The 18,803-nt window shown below is 30.2% G+C and overlaps 1 protein-coding gene across 3 annotated transcripts in view; it reads left to right on the plus strand.

Moving 5' to 3' along the window:
* The window catches only part of LOC122720353 (sodium/hydrogen exchanger 3), a 35,245-nt gene extending 16,981 nt beyond the window's left edge, over positions 1–18,264 (plus strand). Inside the window, exons 8-20 of one of the 3 annotated variants that reach the window (XR_006347753.1) lie at positions 828–1,030; positions 6,912–7,001; positions 7,552–7,622; positions 8,523–8,738; positions 9,880–10,015; positions 11,025–11,186; positions 11,312–11,381; positions 11,470–11,574; positions 11,865–11,966; positions 12,331–12,492; positions 14,266–14,442; positions 15,402–15,465; positions 15,700–15,838. Coding sequence is in view for 2 of the 3 variants with exons in the window: in XM_043946995.1 (XP_043802930.1) it covers positions 828–1,030; positions 6,912–7,001; positions 7,552–7,622; positions 8,523–8,738; positions 9,880–10,015; positions 11,025–11,186; positions 11,312–11,381; positions 11,470–11,574; positions 11,865–11,966; positions 12,331–12,492; positions 14,266–14,442; positions 15,700–15,938 (1,733 nt within the window). In the remaining variant the exon portion in view is untranslated. Of the gene's footprint in view, positions 1–827; positions 1,031–6,911; positions 7,002–7,551; positions 7,623–8,522; positions 8,739–9,879; positions 10,016–11,024; positions 11,187–11,311; positions 11,382–11,469; positions 11,575–11,864; positions 11,967–12,330; positions 12,493–14,265; positions 14,443–15,401; positions 15,466–15,699 lie in introns of all 3 variants that reach the window. The other 2 variants (XM_043946995.1, XM_043946996.1) reach the window with 2 other exon arrangements.
* Positions 18,265–18,803: the final 539 nt, after the last annotated feature.

Here is an 18,803-nt window from a genome sequence, read left to right on the forward strand (position 1 = left end):
GCCTTTCGTTGTCAGATTAAAACAACGATTAACTTCAATTTTTCACTGTCACGTAAAGAATAAAAGCTGACATTTTTCGTGAATAAAAAAATTTCCTCTTTTTACAAAAGAAAATTATTTTTCTTTATGATAAAAGATAAACGATAGATTTTTTATCATTTGTCGTTGTAACATAAAAAAAAATGTAATGAAAAAGTTATTGGGAGTGGATTTCTTACAAATGAATCAATTTCTATAAAAAAAAATCTTTTCTATTTCATAAAATTGAAAATATTAATTATCAAAATATCTTTTTCTTTACAAGAAAGTTTACAACAATTTTTTCACTATCAATTAGAAATTAAAATTATCAATTATTATAAACAGAAATGTTTCTTTTTACAGAAGAACAATTTACAATCAATCACAGTTTTCCAATTTTACACGTAAAAGAGGAAACCTAATAATATTTATTGCAAACAGAGGTAGAACCTAGAAATAAATCTGTGGTCAGATGACAAAGCCTGATATGTCATGTTTTGCTAACTTTACAGTACAGTAACTTTAAAGTTTGTTCAGCTATGAAAAATCACAATGTTTCTCAAATATAGAATTTGTCCTTTTTCCTTTTTTTTTTTTTTTAAACTACGTGCTATCTTTGACAAACTAACATATATTATAGATATACATGGAAATGTATATCTCAATTAAAAAAAAAAAAAAATAAGATAGATACATGTATATCAAATTTTGGCATTTGACCGCGGAAATAATGGCTAGATTTCATGTAATTTCATGCTGTTTGTAGAGGGTTGAATGCGCTGACTTGGATTGAAATGGATTTTCAGGCGTGATCTTCTTGACAGCGTTGGCTAATCAATTCCGACTGCACAAGCTGAACAAGGTAGAGAAATTCGTGATGTCTTACGGTGGTTTGCGAGGTGCCGTAGCATTTGCTCTGGTCTTACTAATCGATCCGAAACACGTGTCTTTACAACCGATGTTCGTCACTACCACGATCGCAGTCATTTATTTCACAGTATTCATACAGGTAAGGATTCAATAATATTTGTAAATTGTTTAATTAACTAATTTCGAAGCATGATAACAAAAGAGATTGAAGAAAATTAAATATTACGTTTTCTATTTCCTATCAGTTAACTTTTAATTATGAAAACTATTGTTGAATCAGTTGAAGAATATCAATATTACTTTTAATAGAATATAATTTGATTTTCGATCAATTTCTTTTTACTTTTTTCTTCATATATTTTCCAAAAGATTTCTAATATATTTAGAAATGTTAAACTAATAATCTTCGATATTTTATAAATTACGAATAGTTAAATAAAAAAGTCATCATTTTGATAAGTTTCCTAATGCCACTATATCTTGTACTAATATTTTTAATATTTTTAAATATACTTCGATTCAATGATTCTTCGAACTTAACATCCATCGATTTTACAAAGCATATATTTATATATATATATTAAATATAACTAGTTTTAATATTTATTATTATATACCATTTATCTGGAAATGTCTCCAGATATCAGTTGAATAAGTGTTATTACAGTTGCGATGTTAAATGACAAGGATGGAAGCCGAGCCACAAAGTTCGAGTCAACATTTCCTTGTATTCGAAGTGGTAGGATAACGTGGAAAACTTTTCAAGGGTATTTGCCTTAAAAGAAGACATTTAAGCAAATAGAAAAGATTTGTGCATTGCGTTTTCTTTTGCGTTTTCGAGCATTGTTGCGTGTAATTCCCCATCGAGGATACAGAGATCGTTACGTTTCCTTTTACGTACGCCATTATAACTTCATGGTTGCTCTTTACGTTTTTTCATTTGCATTATTCCCAATACATACGTAGAATTGTTTCGTGCACAACACTGGTTGTTTAAACCAATAAGGTTGAACGGTGATATAAACTTCCTTCCTGCATCCGCAATAGTGAAAAGTTTAAATTAAACTTCATCGTAATGATGCATGATACTCTTCTCGAATCTCTTCTTCCAGTACACGAAGATACGTGAAAAAATAATAATAAACGAGATCCTCCCTCTCGGTTCAGCGAGGGAATGACACGATAACGCGGAACATCCCCTTTTTCTCTAAATCAACATTTCTCTCTCCGAGAGGGAGCTCGTTGTTCGCGGCAAGTAAACTTTGAGAAATGTTGATTCAGACTCGAAGAACCATTCATTGGCTCTGCCGGTTTGGCGAAGCTATTCTTACGAATTTTCTCAATTTTCTCGATTCTAATATGGCGGCCGATAAGTGGAGTTCACGTGATTCGAAAGTTTGTCGCGAATAAATGAATTTTTCAAAACTCTAACATTAATTATTATTAAGGATGGTTTAAAAGGTTCGAAAGTTAAATTAAAAGGATTTTCCAAAGTTCAAGATGGTGTCCTTTAATGTTTCTCCTATCAATTTTTGATCCATTCGCCCAATTAAATAAAGCTTGAACGAAGTGGGATTTTTAAATTGGAGATAAACGATTCAATGATTCTTTTTTGCAAGTAATTTTTAATTGTTCGTAGAATTAAAATACAATTTAAATTTAACGAAATACAATATAATTATTTTATGAATGTAGATTACGTATTACGATATTCATATTTCCTATCACCTATACTGTTAAATATTAATAATACGTATAAAAGATTCATTGCAAAAAAGCATTATTAAATTACAATTTACAATAAAACTTGGAAATTTTAAAAAATTTCAGCATCTTTTATTTTATTTGGTAAAATTGAAAAATAAAATTAAAATCTTCGATAGCTGAAAACAGTTCATAAACCAAAAAATTCTGTTCAGATGAAAAATAATGATGCCCAAGAGAGATCACAACTCCCGTTAAACTAAACGGCTATCTATAAAAAAAAAAAAAAAAAAAGAAAAAAAAATAGCATGCGCATAAAACAATATATCGGATGTTACACAAATCGATATTGGATTTGATCACTGCTCGTGGAAACTAGCTAATAATGTTTCATAAAAGGCTACCAACGATGCACAGGAATATACCGGAACCTGTTATCACAGTTCATACTACTATTGTACACGTTAGCCGGAAAATACGCGAACATTTACTACTTGTCTCGGTCATTTTGTCATCGTAGACAACTACGATCGAAATCTCCCTCGACTCGTACGATTTTATGACGATCTTCAAACATTGCAAACATACTATCCTATAATATAATTTTCTCTCGTAATATGGAATAACGCGTGGACAGATTCTCTCCTCTTTTATTCTCGCTTCATTATACGCTTGACGTATAATTGGATAAGGGATGGATATATTCCCGCTTGGTGTTTCGATCAAATTTTTTTTATTGTCGCAGATGACACGATTTCGATTCGATATTCGAATATTTTATTGCGATACCTTCAATTCTTTTATACATCAGCGAATTCAAAAGCAAACACTTTGTCTTCCTAGTGAATTGATGAAAAAGTTATGTCGATTTTTGATTCCGATAACAAACAAATGGATGATGTATTATCCTGTATGATAAATTTATTTTACAAGAATAGTATTTATTCATAAAATATAGTATTTTCGTTTGAACTTAGAAATTATTGTAGATCAAGCAATTGAATGATAATATTTTTTAAAATATATCCTATCCTAAATATATCCCTACCTTAAAAATATTATGGATATGTTTACAAATTACAAAATAAATCTCGATTTGATAGAACGTTTTTATTCAAAATTAATTGATAAAATTATAAATTATGACTGCATTAAATTGATTTACTTTCTTACTTTCTTACTTTCCACCAACTTAATAACACCGAACATATTATAGAAAGGGATTAACATGAAAGAGAATCTTAAAAAAAGAGAGACCTTTCAAAATAATATAACAAAACAATTTTTTAATCGATTCACCAATAAAGAAAATAATCGAGATAGTCTCTTTAAGTGTTTATACGTATAAGCACCTGGCTTAGAGAGTGCAGCAGCGCAGCTCCATTGCGATTGACGTGAAAATAATAAAGCGTTCGAATGGCGACGTCCCTCTTCCGGCGCGATTACTCGCTTCAATCCTCTGCAAAAGGCGTGCCGTGATTTTTTGTTAACTGCGTTATAAATACGCAATCAGCGATGACCTTTCTTTATGCCGACACTATCGATTCTCCCGGCTCTATTTTAAATGTGTACTACTAGCGCGGATATTGTGCGCGCCATAGATGCATGAAATCGTAGTTTTATTTGAATAGCGTGCATCGAGATATATAGACCGATTCCCATCGAATTGGTATATGTGCAAGTACTTTATTCCGATCGTTTCCGATCGCGGAAGGGATAAAAAAGTTTGAAAGGTGAAAGGTAGAGAAAGGATTATTAGAAAGGAAGATATTCAGAGTTAATAAAGAACTTGAAGGAGATTAATTTCATATTCCATATTCAATTTTCGATTCGATAATTGGTATTCGTTATTAAAAGATATCGGGCAGGTGAATTGCATTAAGAAATAATTTGTTACGAATGATTATTAATACAAAGAGTATAAATGTTAAGGGATGGAAATTTATTGCAATTTATTGATAATGTCTCTTGCACAAATGGTTTCTCGTTTTAATTTCGTTCTGCCACCTTTGTCGAGGAATTAAATCGTATTTAAAAAAAAAAATATGTACGGAGCGAATAGAGTACGAATGTAATTAGACTGCAAAGGGTTAAAACAAAAAGAAAAAAGAAGGAGAGAATGAAAAAAAGGTTCTACTTTCATCCTAAAGGCGCGTCCTGTTTGCTAAGGAACTGGCGGCTCTGAACTTCCATTAAAAAACACTATCGACCAATCGATTGGAAATTCGATATCGACACCAAGCTTCGTGATATCTGATCGATCGTAATAATTTGATAACTTGAAATACTTAAACGCTCTAAGCCTTAGAGTTTAAAAAAACATCAATGGCATTGTAAAATATGGTATTGTTAAATAAAAATTAACTAAAAAAAAATTAAAAACTCTTGATTCTTAATTAATCTAAATAATTAAGATTAAAAATTTAATTTGAGAATGTAATTTATTAATTAAATTGAAATCAATTTTCTTTATAATTTTTATTACAAACAATCTTCCTTTCTTTTAAATAATAATAAATACGATATTTATTAGTATGGAATACGAATAAAAATCGCGGAAATACAGAAAATGATGATATCGATTATTATTAATGGAATCGTGTTCCGGACACGGAATAGAATGGACGTGTTATTCTGCTCATCATAGAATATTATATCGTTTCGTTAAATAGTTGTAAATTATTATTATTTATTTATTTATTTATTATTATTATTATTAATTATTATTAATTAGTTTAGTATAAATAGTTATAAATTAATTTATTATTGTGATTGTAAAAAATTGTAAATATAAACGCATTATGTATTAGTCGGATGCAATATTTTTTTTTGTTTTTATAATTAATAGAAAATATTATCAATCATCGGTTGCAAAAAAGGAAAAAATAATAAAACTAAATACAAAAATATCGATAATATGCAAATATTACGATTTAAATATGATTAAAATAAATTCATAAACTGAACAATTCATTTATTCTGTATTATTCTTGCAAAATCAATTTATTTTTGCTTTATTATATTATGTGGATAGATTCATATAAATTTATCGATAGATGACAATTTTATTCATCCTCTTTCTACTTCTTCGAGGGATTACAATAAAGGGATCCAATAATGTATCGAAAGTGTTGAATACACAAAGTTTCATGAAGCTATAATGTATCATTGAAAAAATAGTGAGGGCCATTTGAACTCCACCCTGACAATTAAAGGTTAAATATCATTGGCCTAAAACTAGAAACGTGTGCAAATTTGAATACCTTTTAATCTATCATTAGTATCATATTACGAGTGAGGATCCTTTTCAATTTTTTTTAGACACATAATTAAAATATATATGATATATATTTTATTTATATATTTACAATTTTTTACAATCACAAAATTAATTTATAACTATTTATATGAAGCTAATTAATAATAATTAATAATAGTAAAAAATTAATTATTAATAATAATAATAATAATTTATAACTATTTAACGAAATAATATATTCTAATGACAAGCCAAAAGAAATATGTCCGTTCTGCTCTGTGTCCGGAATACGATTGCGTTAAATCGATATTTTGAATTTTAATGATAATCGAATGTTGCTATTTTCTGTCTGTATTCGTACCGTGATTTGTATTTATATAGTATTCCATATTATAGCTGTTAATGCTCGTATTTATTATTATTTAAAACAAAGGAAGATTATTTATAATAAAAACTTAAAAGAAATTATAAAGAATTTAAAAAATTGTAAAGAAAATTAATTTCAATTGAATTAATGAATTAGTTTAGTAAATTTCTATTACAATTAAATATAAATAATATAATATAATATAAATAACAAAACAAAATCTTTTTAATTTTATCTAATAAAAAATATTAACAAAAATAACTAAACATAATATTAAAATAATCATTCCTTATAAATAATAATTTACAATAATTTAAAATTAGTATCATTCTTTTTTTTAATCGCAAGATATATAACAAAATCTCTAAAAAATTATATTGATCCAAAAAAAAATACAATGAAAATAATCCTTTCTCATACATATATAATAATAATTTTCTTGTATCAATCTCCTTCCTTAATTGCAACTATACATTATAATATGCTTAAAAAATTATTTCAATCCAACGCCACGAAAACAATTAAAATCAATATATATCAAAACTACCATCCCCTTCTACATACATCCTCCTACAATTTCCTCACATATAATTCAGTATTACTTCTTATCAATCGCAATTACCACTTACAAGTTGAACTGTTACTCTCCAAGTTGAAACATCCGCTGCTATAAAAAACATCCGTTTCCAGGGAATCACGATCAAGCCCCTCGTAAAGATCCTGAATGTGAAACGAGCCGAAAAGAAGAAGCCGACCATGAACGAGAGGATTCACGAAAGGGTACGTGCCTCATTGTCTTCGTTCTACTGTTTGCCTACGATGATGTTCGCGATCGTTCGTAACGAGGCATAACTTCAACGTCGCTTCGCTCGTTTCGATCGATCCGTAAAATAAAAATGTACCGAATAGGGGATGGTTTAAGTCGTGGAAGAAAAAAGTCGGTGCACGAAGAATGGCGAAGCTGGATGTATAAATTGTAGGGAACGCGTGGTTATACGCCCTTATCGTTCGCGCAAATATTAAAAAAAAAAAAAAAAAAAAAAAAGGAGAGAGCAGCGAACTACGATACGCGAGAAAATCAATAATCGTTCGTCGCTTAGTACGAGAGAAGATTGCACTGATTTTCACCGGTAACCATTAAATGAACGTATCATAGGAGGAAGAATAATGAGTCTAGAGTAGATAAAAACCGTGTTGCATCGTGTGAATTCGTACGTTTCGAGTCATTTGCGCATGATGTACACGTGTGTATACGTTGGTAAAAGGATAACGGAAATAATGTGCTTGATGAAATCGGCTGAGTAAAGGAAAATGGCGTCTACGTTTGCAGATAATAGACCACGTGATGGCTGGGATCGAGGACATTTTGGGCAAGCATGGCAATTATCACGTTCGGGATAAGTATGTATTATTTCACGTGTTTTATGATCGATAATATTTCGAAATGGATTTTCTCTAACGTTTTCGACTTCTTGATGGAATGATTCGTCTTATTTGATGAAAAACACTAGGGAGGTTTATCGATTTTTCGCCTTTCCCCTAATAGGATGACTCACGAGTCGTTCGAGATGTTAGGTGGGATGCAGATGATTCTGATCGCTGGTTTATTTGATCGTAAATTATTTATTACCGTTTCGCGTCTAAGAAAGTATTTGGATTTTTACGATCTATATATTTTAAAGATAAAAATTTTTATTTAATAAAGTATTCCTAAAATTTTGTTCTTTTAAACGATCTTTTAAATCTATAATTCGATTTATTATTTGCTTTAATTTAATATATCTTCAAAATTTAAAAAAAAGAATATTGTTTATTTATTTTAATATCTATAAATTTTTAATATCTTTCGTACAAAAATCGATAAGTTAATAGATAAAAGATGCATATTTCAATATGTATCTTTTAAAAATAATAAATATAATATATTATATTATATATAATATAATATATAAAGAAATATAAGGCGAATTTATTTTGAATTATTAAAAAATCAAATGAATAGATAAATGTTATAGTATACTAAGAATCGAGAAAAGTTTCAAAAGAAAAAAAGAAAGCTTCCATATTTGTCAAGAAGGAAAGAGATTGATCTTGTTACGCGATAATAATATCAATTCTACATTCTAATAGTGACAACAAAAATTAAAAGAGCTTAAATGGAAGCTTTTTTCTTATTCATACAATTTGGTATTCATCAATTATTATCTTAATCACTTTCTCTCCAAAATCTTAACGCAAAGAATAAAACTATTTTTATACCATAACATTTTTCTTCGTTTCTTTTCTTGTCCCGTTTTACAGATTCAAACGGTTCGATAATAAATTTATTCGTCCGTATCTGGTGAGGAATCACTACGGTGCCGAGCCGAAAATATTGGAAACGTATTCGAAACTCGCTATGAAAGACGCTCTGGATTACATCAGAAGGAACGCGTCCACCATCGGCAATATCAGTGGAACTGAAAGCATGTCCGCTATATTTCGCAACTATAGCAACACGGGACAATTCAATGGAAGGTAGAATTTTCTATTCCTTCTTTTTCTTCTTCCCTTTTCGCATCATCTTCTCTTCGCTTCAACCCCACCTCATTGAATCATCTTCTTCGTACTTGACCTGTTTATTTTTACAATAAGAAACTGGAAGAATGCTTCTTTAATCGTAACAGGTGTAGAACAAAACACTCTTCGGACACTACGGTGAAAATATATATTAATTATCAGCGGAAATTGGCTAACAAAAAGTTTTCCGTCTGAAATCGTAGATGGGACGAAAGCAGTAGTCAAAGTGTCCTTTGAGCTCGATATTCGCAGTTCAGTGCTTTGTTTCCTTTAATTTAGTGTCACGGAAGATTGAACGGAAGGGAGATTGGCGATGATGTTAAATATACCGGGTGAGTCATTGAGATATTTAATGGTCTTTTTAAGAGAAAAATTTTTTTATGATATGATAAAAAAAATCGCGATATATGATGCAGTAATTTATTGTGTTTATAAAAATTCAGAAAAATTTTATCCTTATTATATTTTTACTTTACTTATCATTTATTTTATTTAAATTATTTCACTATTAATATTCAAATTTTACATTTAATCATTACAAATAACGATTAAAATAAATTTCTTCTTCTATAAACAACTTTATTCAAACAAGAAGAAAATATAAGGAATTTTCATTGTTCTAAAAACTTTTATTTCTATCATTTTCTAAATTTATTATAAATTTGAATTAAGACACAATTAAAATAAATTCCTATTTTATAAAAAAAAGACAATCTATAAATCTTAAAAATAATCGAAAACGAAAAGATATGATATCAATTACAAATTATAATTAAGACACGATTAAAATAAATTTTCCAAAATAATCTTCCGAAGAAAGTTAAGCCACAAATCTTATAAAATCTCTTAAATAAAGAAGATAGAAAGGATATGACCCAACAGTCTCCTATCCAATAGTACATTCACCCGGTTTACAAGTTGCTTTGGGAGTGTCGATGCTCTATGACTCACCCTATATACACACTGGCCAAGGAGCATAACCGAAGATAAGTCTGCATTGTATCTCGATTGAACAGCGAACCCTCCTCGAAAGCACCGAGTATCGATCTTCAAGTGGCAGCCCGTCATAAAAATGCAGTCTCATTCTTTCTCCTTCCAGTCCAAGTTGCAGCCAGCTCGAAGCGGGCTGGAATATTGATCTCCAAGAATTGGAGTACAACCCTTCCAAGAAGGACTTGACGGACGCCAGGATCCACCATCTATTGGCCGAAGAACTTTGCAAGCCGTACAAGAGGGTAAGAAACCCCACTTTGCTGAGCACGAGAATTTTACGTGTATTGTATTGTGTATGCACGGCCCTGAAAACTTTTGCTGATCGCGATTCTCTTTCGAACGACATTCTGTCGCCGCTTTAAATTTCATCCATCAATTTTACACTTTAATTATCATTATATGAGCCTCTCATAAATGATCGATTCGACTATTTTGATTAATCTTTGTAATCTATATTTGGAGATCGTAAAAATAAATTTATAATCTCCAGATTTTTATTTCGAATAATTATTTTTAAATGTATTCTTGTTAGAAGCCAAAATTTGTGAGGACTTAATTAGTTATAATATTTTTCAGAAAATATAATTTATTTTCATAAATTTATTTGTTATAAATAAATAATTTTGAATATTATAAGTAAATTTAAAAGCATAATTCTTATAGCATCGTTGTTTTGAACGGTTCATATAAGAGAAACGGCTTGAATTAAATCTCTCTTGAAATGTGGAATACATTAAAAAAAAAAAAAACAAATTATATTGAATTTTTATCAAACGAAATTTTGATTAGTACTCGATTAAGTAAACTTCTATCGATTGAATCCATTCATCGAAACGTGAAATTTCTATTATTTGAACGAAAAATTGTAACTAATGAGAAGAATAACTGAATTTCCTTCATTCTCTGTCCTTCGACAGATTCGATGAAATCGAGTTTTATTATAAATGCACATACTTTTCAATTCTTGTAAAAGAATTGACAAGATTTTTTAACCATTTGATTTCATTTTCATTATATCAAAAAAAAAAAAAAGATTTAATTTCTCATCAAATTTGAGTTGCTCATACAGGGCATTTGAAAGATGAACGATCGTTAAGGGACTTTCGAAGCGCCTTGGATTATAAAATTACACTATGCTTCTTCAATGTTTCAATATGTATGTAGCTCGTAAATTTGTTGTACATCTGTAACAAAAACCCCTGCATATACGAAAGAACGAAGGCAAATCAGATTTATAACGTTTCTCTACAGCATGGAACAAAACTGTTGCAGCATCGGCGTTTAAGCTACAGCCGACACGCGGTGAACGATCGCGACCTGTCAACCCAAGTCAATTACAAAATGCACATGAACATAAGACGGATGATGGGAGAGCACAAGCATCGTCACAAGCGCAGTAAAAAATTGCTCAAAGTAAGAATGTTCCTCGCGTAAAAAAAAAAAAAAATGAACACATGTGTCGCATTCCTCGTTGAATCGACGATTACTACTGATTTGCAATTAAAATAACTTTACCTTCCCTCCACCAACCTGTACAGGATGGTAAGCAGAATCACGTGAGTTTCCCTGAGTTCCAGCAAAACGGATCAACCAAGTTGTTCACTCAAGGTAAATTGGCAAAAGGGATATCGATGAGCCCTCCTCACCGATCAAAAGGTTCTTTTCGTTTGAATACGTGAACTTTTATTACTCGTAGATTACATCAACGGTGTCCTGTACGAGCTGGAAAACGGAGATACTTCAAAGCCTTCGAGCAAGGAGGACTGGGACTCTGCGATTACCTTCACGGCTCGCACTTCCGGTGAGAAGATGATTTTCTTCTTCTTTTTTTTTCCTCCCCTCCCTTCTTAATTTTCTCTCTTTCTCTCTCTTTTTAATTTCAACGAAGCTTTCGGTTGTTAAAAAAGTTAAGGAAGTTCTGGACAAATTATCTCCAGTCGTGTGGATTCTTTTGAGAAATTAGCTTCAGGAAAGGATAATTCAGAGTTTCCTGTTGAAGCGTTTCTTTGAATGTAAAACGGGATGAAAGGGGTAGAGCTAATTTTTGGCTCGATTCACAGTTATAATTTTCTCGACGCTCAATTTCCATAGATTCGTTGAACGTGAATACGGATGGCCACCACGGCGTCACCACCACTACCTCAATGGACACCATAAATACCGACGATCCGGATATGAAATTAGGGCGAGACGGTGAGTTTATCGCGACGAGTCTTGTCGATGATATCGATTTTTTATATTAAATTTAATCGACTTCAAAATTTCTTTCAATGGATATAAATATTCTTCGATTCTTTAATATTATAAGAAAGGAATAAAAGAAATAATTGAAAATTAAATATAAAAGTGATTGGAAACGTCATTTCAATTTTTTTTATAATATAAAACTCTTTTGTGTTAATTATTAAGACTATAAATTATTAATAAACAAATGAGTTTTTTATATTTTTCATTTACTATTTTGGTAATAAAAAAATTTTCTTAAATTCCACTTTTTGATTCGTTGAATTTTATAGAGTTTGTTTTCAAGATTTTTATCTTGTTTCTTAAATTTTAGAAAGTTACAGGGTAACAACACCAACAGCCACAGAAACTATGTTGCCATGGAAAAGGGAGGACGACTACGATTCCGGCCATCCGATCAAACAAAATGAATTTCCTGCTTGGTGTTCTAACAAAGAGTATCTGGCTTATAGTTCTCCCTCGGCGACATTTTTAGGTATGATTGAATAATTAATTTGACCAATATATAGAAATATACATGTATCATTTTACTATGGATTAGTGTATTGATATAAATTCGCGATAATAGATACACTAATTTCATTGGCTGCCACTTTATTAAGTTTTAATATAATTTTTCATTGTATAAATAAATTTGTTGTTAGGAAGATTGTTGGTGAAATAAATTTAATAAAAAATTATTTCTGAATCATCTTAATTAAACTTATTATCCTATTAAATATTTATATTCAATCTGACTCTCCTCGACACCTAAAATAAACTCTGACATGCAGTTATTATTTTTCGATGGGGGGGCTCGGGTAACCCCTCTCACGTTGCAGAGAAAACTTTTTATTTCCATAAGTTATTAATTCTCGCCAAACTTTCTAAATATTGACGCGTTGTTTCAGGTATTCCCTAACAGGTCTATTTTTCGATGCAAGGTCGATTTGATTTTTTAATCAACATCTAAAACAAGTAGAAATACACATGGACGTGTATTACCGTGTCTCTAAAAATGGCATCTGTTTGTAAAAATGTCTTCAATCATTCAATTTTCCCAATTATTTTATATTATCGAATGTTTTATAAAAATAAGATGGTTGTTTTTGTGATTCGATTCGGCTAATGGATAAAAAAAGGTACGTAAAATATTGAAAAACGCTGATTTACAGGAGAGCCGTATTTCTGAAGACAGGCCAGCTTAACGAGCTCGGAGGATACAAACCTCGGACTTCCGGCCGAAGAACATGTAAATTTTATATACTCAAGTCGTTCAGAGTTTTCTATATGTCGTTCTTTTACTTTTTCTCGATCTACAAATCTGCGAATGCGTTTTTTCTTCTTCGACTTTTGGGTTACCCAGTCCCCTTTGAAGCTCGCATATACATGTGTACACGGACACACACATATACACACATGCGCGCACCTCATCGCTACGTACATTTGATTGTGCATCACACTGAGAAACGTGCATTCATTGAACTTACTTGTCGAATCTTTCGTGTATATTCTTAAACTCAACAACAGATTATTGAGTTGACACTTTTTGTGTTGTCAAATTCTTTCACGAGCACTTCTGTTTCACGTTTTCTTATGATGTATTTCGGTTGTTCTGGCCACCTGAAATAACAGTGTATATTAATAATAATGAATTTTCTAATTTTTAAAAATTTACTTTAAAATAGAGATATATAAGAGAGATATTCTTCTCTTTCTACCCATATTTTCTCTCGTTTTTTATTATATTTCTTTCTTTCTCATCTCTGTCAATTTTTCTTTTCATCATCTGTTAATTATTATTTTAATTATATATACGATTTTCAGATAATTTCTATCTTATATAATTTATTGATATTTATTAATATTCATTGATATTCGATTACCAAGTTTCTTACAACATCTCACTAAAGTGCTTAATAACGACCGTAATTTATTCAATCTGAAGATCCATAGATTTTTATTCACTTAGCGTATGTCCGATGAAAAATGAGCTAATATTCCCCATTCTATATTCAAACATTTCTCATACAAATTAAATTTTAAACGCAATTTTCCGCGTTTCATATAACAGATATGACATAATGAGTTTTAAATTAAGTTCCTATTTTATTTCCTAAAAAAAATAAGAAGATATTAATTCAAAAGTCGTTTCTGTAAAATCTCTCTTAACAGAAATATTTCAAGAAAGAGATATTCCAGGTGGCCGAACCGAAACATTTCATGAATCTTCATTAACCTCATTAATGACACTTCCTTCTAATTAAAGGTGGAATCGAGCAGCCAAAGGTCCAGTCAGTAATTGGTCTATTCCGTCGCGAGAGCGTGTGCACTCCAGATGGTATCGATTGCCAGGAAACTGTGGACGAGCGTGATGAATACACGTTGACGGGGACAGAACAGACCGAAGATTCACCTACAAAAACGTTTAGTGAATACGAGAAAGGTAAGATGAAATTGCTATATCATTTTAAATTTTTTATATTTATTTAAATAGAATTAAAAACTTTACTAAAACAACTTAAAGTTTTTAATCCTTTAAAAAACATTTCTTCATTCATCAGAAAAAATATCCTTTATTAATAAAATAATTTTATTTTATTAATAATTTTAAAATTTGATCGATCAATAAAGAAATAGAGAGAGAGAGAAGACTTTGAAATTTACAACTTATTCTATGCCTGGTCTTCAGTTATTCAAGAAAATTACAAAATTAAAATTTGTTATTTAAGAATTAGAATTATTTAGGAAATGTTCTGTAAATTGTATGCTAAGTAAATATTTAAAATCAATTTTCTTGAAAACAAAATTTCATATAGAAAAGAAATATTCTATCTCTATATCATTATTTTCTTAATTGTACAAAATACGATCTAGAAATGAAATATAATAAAATATAGAAGAAATATAAGATGAATCATAAATTCAGTATTGAAGTATTAAATATACTTGATATTGAATGAGGTGGAAATATTAAAAAGAATATTAGGAATAAAACGGTCATATTTCGTTGCAGATCATAAAATATTAGTATATTATCAGTCGTGATTTCATTGCCACTAAATATGCAACTTTATTATAGGATATAAACGTCGAATAGAATTTATGATTTTTCTACTAGTTACACTATTCGAAGGTTGTTTAAATAAAATAGCAAATATCGGCGTATTTTTCAGAATATTTTTATCTATAAAAATAAACTAAAATATTTTCTTTTATTATTTAAAAAAAATTACATTCAATAGGTTGAAAGTTAAATTAAATCTGGATTAATATTTAAGATTAAATGGCATAAGATAAAATTATAAATATGATTATCAAAAAATTAAATTAATCCCTAAAGTGAAAAGAATATATCCGAATAATTTAAGTGAAGAAAATCAATCAATAAATATTTATATACAGGAAGTTAATATATTCATGGGACATCTTTGGAAGATCAATTCTAGAAGCCAAAATAAATGCAAAAGTTAGTATTATTGAAGCTTATTTATTAATTTACAAGCAATTTAAGTTTGTTCAAAATTTTTTAATCATATTTCAAGATCATTAAAATTATTGAAATAAAAAGGAAGCTAATTCAAATACACCAATTAATCTTATTGAAATGTTAAAAGAAAAATATTTTATCGTAAAGTAGAAACATTTAACCAATTTTTTTCACATATAAAAAAAATAATCCTTAACAATTTCATCATTACAGATAACAAGAAAGGACCTACAAGACGCGTGTCCATGATGGAGCTAGGCTCGATGGAGAAGTCGCATTCAGACAAATGCACGGATGACGGTTCTCATTCCCTGCCAGAATGTTGGAACGCTCAACGAGTCCGGATGACCTCGTTCCCATATTCAGCCCAAGTTCCAAGCCTCTCGACCGCTCTCATCACCTCCTCCTCGGAATCGTCGGAGGAGATCGACGAGGAGGAAGAGAAAGCTTGACCTTTGGGGATCGTCGAGGGGCAGGCGTCATCCTACGCGGACGAGGAACGTCGTTTGCGTCGACCATGGCGACGGCCACCCCGACGTTCATTGCTTTCGTCGCTTCTGCGACGTCCCAGCGCTCCAGTTTGAATGAAGGCGAGTGTCTCGTATCTTTTCCTCCCTCAAGAGGAAAGAATGAGCAACATTTCAAGGATTAATTCCTTCCCTCTGGACGATTATCGATCTCACTCCCTTCAAGATGAATATTTTTAGAAAAACAATTCAAGAGGAACGAAGAGCTGTTGATGACCAGAGAGCTCTTCTTCTCTCTCTCATAGGACCACGATGACGGAAAGTACCTCTCGTTTTGATTACCGATGTTTTCATTTGCACGCAGAAACGAGTGATTCGGGATTGTTATATATATTAGATAGTTCCGATATTATTGTCAAAAAAAAGGATAATAATATTTTATCGATTGGTTCGATCGTTGACGATACGTAGAAATGTGCGAAATTGTTCCATGATTCAAAAATTTGAATATCGGGAAAAATCGGAAATATTCGGATCGGATAAGATCTCGATATATTCGTGTTCTTTCGGAATAGATCGGACAAATTCGGTTAGGATTGAACAGGTACGAAGATATTACGAGAGTTCGCCCGATTCTGTCCGAATTTTTCCGAATCTATGATCTCGGGAATTTTTAATGTCAATCATTAGACAATGGATGTTTGTATCTTTATGAAAAATTGAAACTTGTAAAAAGGAAAGAACCAAAAAAGAATATGTACAATGTATAGTAAATCATGAAGTTATAATATTTAGAGACTGAAAAAAATATCTGTTTAGAATTCATTTCTTTAGTTACCAAAAAATATGGCACAAATATCCGTAATCTAATGATGATATACAATCGAAATGTGATTTCGATAACGATGTTACAATTTTACGACAAAATGGTCAGTTGAGATTAAGTTCTTTTTTGATACCTGGTGACCGCGTGAATCTTTTTTGAACATTTGACTAGACTGATGAGATGAGAGAATAAAGAGAGAAAGGGAGAGAGTGAAAGAAAGTGCGAACGAAAGAGAGAGAAAGAGAAAGAAAGAAAGAGAGAGAGAGAGAGAGAGAAAGATATTTTTTTAAACTGATACACCTCGTTTCCTCCGTAGCACGACTGATGATGAAATATTATATTTACCGATAAACAAGAGTACTTTTTTTTTTAGTAGTTGATTTTTCAAATGCTTCCTGAAGAAATTGCGGTTCGTCCAATTAGAAAAGAAATGTTTTCGATCGTAGAAATGAAGAAGGATGGAAAAGGGACCGAGCAACGATATTTCTTCGTCAATTTTCGTTGCTGCGTTGCTTTCTGCGTGCTAAGAAAGATCGAGAACAGGGAGAATGCGCGCCATTTTAAACTCCTAGACGCCGTAGCGTGTTTCCCATTTAGCGACGACTCGTTATACGATCGCTCATTAACTTGGTATCGTGGCCTTAAGATTCTACTAGAAGTATCCTAGCAGCAACTCTGAACCTTCCGGTATATTGTAAAAAAAAAAAAAAAAACGAAAGAGAAGAAAAAGGAAAAAAAAGGAGACTAAGATTGAAAATATTAAATAAGGGAGAAGAAAGGAGTGATTTTTATGAAAAAAAAAAAAAAAAAAAAAAAGCAAGCAAAACTTGAGGACTTGATTTGTGTTACGCTTAAATGGTAATTGAATAGACATGTGCACACGATGATTTTGATTCTTTTGTTTGATTTATTCGATGAAGACGGAAAATAGTCTTTTGAGAGAGAAAAATAAATATATACAAATATATTATACGTGTATAATACAGTTTGATATACTTGACGCGCAACGTTGAGATCATCGCGCAATCTGCTTTCGAGTTTATAGACGCAAGTCTAGATTTAGATGTGCCACGTGCCGTGGATATACACCCATGCAAGATGAATTTGGAATGATTAACTATTTTTGTTGACTTTAGAGGAGAAGGAAATCTTGTGAAGAGAAAATAAAGTGGTTTGAAATCATAATATAATTTTTTCATAAATGATATTACACAAATATTATTATTAAAGATATAACTGATTTATAAATCTATTATTTAATTTGTTAACAGTTTACATTTACTAATAATATATTTATTTTTATATATTAAAATTAGAACTATTATTTATTATTCTTACTTCTATAAATTACTTGATTTTCTCCAACAAGACTTCCGTATTCTTGAAAACAACAATCCCCCTTTAATATTTTTCATCTTGCACTCATACTGTATTTTTGCAGAGATTCTTGCAAATTTTTAACTACAAAAAAAGACACAACAATAACAATAATAAAAATGTATGTAATATTGTACCAAATCTCTACTTATAAATTTTATGTGAGGAAAATTTTCTATCTATATCTATCCGTTCTATAAGAATCCGTAAGAATCACTGCAACAAACATAATCACATTTTTAATGATAACAGTTCACATAATTTTTTGAAAACAAGATTTGAAATCGCATATTTAAGGCGAAATTTTATTTCTATGTAAAGCATTTTGGATATCATAATATCTATTTATTGAAGATTATGAAAAAATAATTTTTTAATTATCAATATATTATTTACTAACGAAATATTTATTAAATAATCTAAATATTAAAACTTATTTCTTAAGTTTATCACATTTTGATGTTGTATCTTAATATTTTAAAATCTTATTAATTAACATAGAAAACAATATTATATTGAAATAATTTTGAAACAATGTTATAAAAATAGTGAAATAGTTTTTTAATATGTTTCTATATGAAAAAATTGCAATTGTAGCAATTTATTATAACTTAATTACAACTTCTTTTGAAAAAAATGAATAAAAA

This window comes from Apis laboriosa, unplaced genomic scaffold (assembly GCF_014066325.1).
Source record: "Apis laboriosa isolate Shangri-la unplaced genomic scaffold, ASM1406632v1 scaffold128_cov155, whole genome shotgun sequence".
NCBI lineage: Eukaryota > Metazoa > Arthropoda > Insecta > Hymenoptera > Apidae > Apis > Apis laboriosa.